This window comes from Poecilia reticulata, linkage group LG21, assembly GCF_000633615.1.
Source record: "Poecilia reticulata strain Guanapo linkage group LG21, Guppy_female_1.0+MT, whole genome shotgun sequence".
In the NCBI taxonomy this organism is placed as follows: Eukaryota; Metazoa; Chordata; class Actinopteri; order Cyprinodontiformes; family Poeciliidae; genus Poecilia; species Poecilia reticulata.
Window position 1 is genome coordinate 21,573,850 of NC_024351.1, and position 4,813 is coordinate 21,578,662.

The window sequence follows — 4,813 nt, forward strand, 5'->3', positions numbered from 1 at the left end:
TCTATGGAAACTGAATCATGTTAAGATCTTTTAACTTGCAACATCAAAGGAAACTAAAATAAATGCTACTTTTTGAAACTTGACTAAAACTTTTCAATTTTCTGAGAAATCATTTTTGTTAACAGTTACATTGATGTGTTCAAAAACTTATTTTCTTCTGTGCCTGGTCAACTTACTTAAAAAGTTTAGAAGTATGTTGGGTTAGTTCTTCCAGCACGTTTCCCAAATGTTTACACAAACATTTGGTTATATGCTAATATAACCAAATATATGCTTGATATTCTGCTAATATCAAGAAAACACAATATTGCAATTGCTGTGTTTCCATTAAATAAGAAATAAGTTAGTAAAAACAATGTATGATCAGAGTCTGTGACACCAGAATGTTTTTAAACCAGGTTTCTGAATGGAAGTTGTCAGTAACACCCAGAGGTGTGAAAAACTCCATGAATTGTGAAAGCGTGCATAAAGCACGACTGCAGGGTTTGTTTTACACACAGACAGGTAGATAACAAAAACAGGATAGTCTTGTGCTGTGTTTGCAACTTATCCTGTTCAGCTTAAATCAGCTTCTCATAAGAAATGAACCTGTGCCATTAACACTGCAGTCCATCAGAGGGGAGGGACATTGGACAGCAGGTTGTCATGGATACTTGGAAAATAAAAAAAAAGAAAATAAACAGAAAGTAGTTTTAATTATCATAATTACTGCAGCTCTTTGATTGGGTATCTAAAGTCTAGATCCAGACCCAAAATAAGTGTTTTGTGGACCAGGAGGTTTTCAGGTTTATACTGAATATACAAAAAAATGGCTCATGGTGAAAAAAGTATAAAAGTGGCAATTATGAGGGAAGGTATCATTTTTTTATCTTCATTCATGTAATGAGGAGAATAATCAATTTTGTCTCATTTATAAAGAGAAATTTAAAAACATAAGAATCAACAATATGAAATGTTACACAAATTACCAGGATGATAACGCAAAGCTGTGATAGACTGGTGACCTGTCCAGGGTGACTCCGCCTCTCGCCTGAGACGTTGGCTGGAGATAGAAACCAGCAGGGTGTTAGAAGATGGATGGATGGATGGATGGATGGATGGATGGATGGATGGATGGATGGATGGATGGATGGATGGATGGATGGATGGATGGATGGATGGATGGATNGATGGATGGATGGATGGATGGATGGATGGATGGATGGATGGATGGATGGATGGATGGATGGATGGATGGATGGATGGATGGATGGATGGATGGATAACGCAAAGCATCTTAAATGAAACGTAAAATATAAATCACCTGGATTTACTGGATTCAATGTCAGAGGGTGTGCTTCAGACATATAGTGCGGTGCAAAGTATTTACAAATATCTTCTATTTTGGCTTTGTTTTTTGGGGGAGGGTCAAACTTAAATTATAAATCAACAAATTTTAGTATCAGTTGGAGGAAATATCACTGTACAAGTCTTGAACTTGTTTAGACAACTAATAGCTGCTTTTAGTTTTTTGGGGGAATATAGTCAAATCAGAGCACAACTCACCTRGTCTCCATCCTCCAACATTCATAATTAATGCTTCAGTCCCAGTCACTTCCTGAAATAGACAAGTTGAAGTTAGCTAAGAATGCAGACTGTWCCTAACAATRAAGGTAGCAGRAATTGATGTGCATCTGAATMWAAGTACATTTAGTGTTACATGGTACGACACAGTCAGGATGATTTTCATGCTCACCGCCACAACAGACACAGACTGTCTGAATCCCAGTTCATCCAGGCTGCAGCACAGAACCAGCAGCATAAAACTGAACCAGGCCACATTTGGYRAAGCCATCCTGACTGGACAGAMGATCAAACCAAACATCAGTAACACAGTTAAGCATTGACTTACTGAATCATGCATTTAAGGGACAAAAAACAGAAACTGTGAGAGATGCAGCATTAATGAGGTGGAATTTGTTTTTCTCCTATGGATGAATTTTTACAAAATGTCTAAATAACCCATCATGCTTTCTAGGGTKACATGCAATGTGTTATTTTCGTATTGCAATGAGACAAAATTTCAATACGATTTTGTTCATTCAAAAAATGAATTCATTTGGATTCATTTTTCCAACTAATTGAATCTACTAACTGACATTAGTAGTTTTAAAGTCAGTACGGTACACATGTACAACTGCTGGTGACTTAATCACATGGTTGTAACTCAATGCATTTGGCCAAGTGATGAAGAGTGACTTCCTGAATGGGAAGGAAAGAGGATTGGTAGGTCTTTAAATGTAGCACAGACATTGTTGCCAGCTGGGCAACAATGTCTCAAATGTCTCAATGTCTCAACAATGTTTCAAATCATATCATATACTAGGATCTTCACATCCAAGAATCTCAGATTTATAGAGTTGTCTAGAAACCAGAAAGCATTCAGTGTTGATGTCAGAGATAAGAAGAGAATAAACAGATAGAAACTCACTGCCAAAAACATGGAGGACACCAGATACTGATGCTCGACAGCATTCAGCAGATGGGCTGAAACCATTTTCATTTCCTTCATGTGATACTGAAAGTTCTTCAGTGTCTCTGTTTGAACTCACACCACAGGTATTTTAGCCTTCAGCAGCTTTCAGACACAAGATGTCAGCTTGTTTTTCCTCGTCAAGAACTGCATGTAACCAGTTTTACAAGTTTACTCTTCGAACTCTGAGTCAGGCCTTTAATATTATTAAAGAGAAAAAAAAATGACAGCAGAAAGCTGCAGAAAACATAATTTCTGTACAAGTATTACAATGACATTTTTGAATCTTTAGGTTTGGGAAAACATTAATAAATAAAATGTACAGTTCTGTTATAAAAGTATAACACACACCATCCTGTCACTAGAGATTTCTACACTCTTCATCCCAGTACACACACACACACACACCCACGCACACACACACACACGCACTTTATACAAAACGGAAGCGTCAACAGCTACTTACAAAATGAAATTCATTACTTCTCATTCATATTAGAAGTGTTATATTACATCAACATTAGAATCATTATTGGACTAAAGTGATTTGGATAACCTGCTTTGCAAAAATTTTACTTTTCTGCATCTACTTTGTATGTTATATGTTTATTTAAAATAATCTGATATAAGCTTCTCAATGTTTAACATAATAAATCCACCAAATAAATCCCAGACCATAAAAAATTAAGGAAATCTTTTGATCAAAGGTTGGGATGAAAAATGTTTACAAACAGATTATTATACATTTTGAAAAGACATGCACATGCCATGTGAAGAAAGATGTATTATTACAAGTAGCAGCTGCTAAAAGCAGTGGGTTCAGTTTCCTTGATTTGTTCACAATCCATTAAAAACCAAATCAAACTTGATAAGAGCACATTTCTGTACAAAAAACAATAATGATTTGCTTGACTTTGCATTGGATTAAGTGTTGGATGCATTAGAAGACGTGTGGTAGCCCCGGGTAGAACCTGCAACAAAAATATGTTTTATTTAGTTTGAGGTGTGCAGTACTGCAAGATATGCAGTATTTAGAAAATATACTCTTCAATACTTTTTAACTCTAGAGTCAGTCCTTATTGAGGATGACTAATATTACTAAAATTTAAGACACTCCCGTACATTTGACATTTAACTGTACAACCTAAAGGTGAACATCTCAGCCACATGTGGTGCAGATTAGAGTAGAAAGTTCATGGTGCTTTCAAAGTGATTAGGGTTAAACATACGGTCTTGTCAAAAAGCATAAATGGATAGTAATTTGCAACCTTTACCACATTTTAACCTAAATATATATTATTGGGATTTTTTTTTGGGTAGCTCAATAAAATTATTCCATTATTGTAAAGTCAGAAGAAAATATCACAGAATTTCTAGTGAAAACCTGAATCCTGTGTATTCAGCTCATGTGCTGCTGATGAGGCAGTATATTTTTCAGGGTTTTTACCAGATTTATTCACAAAACATCTTATTTTAGGAGCACATGACTAAGTTCATGAGGTGAACATATTCAACAGCATATCGTCCAGAGTTACCGTGAGGGTTTCATAATGTCCTCGTCTGGCTCTGAGAGACCTTTAAAACTGTTTTACAAACTAATCCTGGTCTTCATGAAACTGTTTTTTGTTTGTTTTTTTTCATAAAAAACCCTCTGAAATTAAACACACAAAGATATAAGGTAAGGTAATTTTATTTATATAGCACATTTTCAGCAACAAGGCAATTCAAAGTGCTTCGTTTGCTGATTAGGTGACTTCAGAAGGTAGCTGGTTGTGATAGATTTTACTGTATTTAGTTTCTAAATTTCTATTTTTAAATTTATGTAATTTAAATTTATTTTATGTATATATAGTACATTTGAAAAAAAATATTCTGAAATGTGCTGTTATAACCTATAAATAGGAAACATTTGTGACTATGTTGCATATGATTTTAAACACATAAAAGAAAAATATGGCTTGTAATAATACAAGTAAATTTGAATTACTGTATTTATTCAGACAAATTTAAAATTAATTTAATCATTTTCAAGTTATCAATAAAACTGAATAAATCTGAAATAAAATTTTGTGAAACAATTATCTGGACTGTGTGAACATGTGACACCATGTTTGAAAATGTGATGAAGAGAATAAACTACAAAGACCTGAAAAAAAACAAAAAAAAACAATGTGATTTTAATGTCTTTTTGACTCATTTACTGGAAGATTAGTTTATCTAAAAGCTCTTTAGGATGTAACATAATTTAGGTAAGTTATTTTAGGAATTTGATTCTTTAACAGAGATTACATTACATATATA

At 34.1% G+C, this 4,813-nt stretch overlaps 1 protein-coding gene across 1 annotated transcript in view; it reads right to left on the reverse strand.

Moving 5' to 3' along the window:
- Nucleotides 1-2,773: 2,773 nt before the first annotated feature.
- LOC103457749 (adhesion G-protein coupled receptor F1-like) overlaps nucleotides 2,774-4,813 on the reverse strand; it is a 7,593-nt gene continuing 5,553 nt past the window's right edge. Inside the window, exon 12 of the mRNA XM_017302128.1 lies at nucleotides 2,774-3,483. Within this exon, the coding sequence (XP_017157617.1) occupies nucleotides 3,437-3,483 (47 nt within the window). The 3' untranslated portion in view covers nucleotides 2,774-3,436. The remainder of the gene's footprint in view (nucleotides 3,484-4,813) is intronic.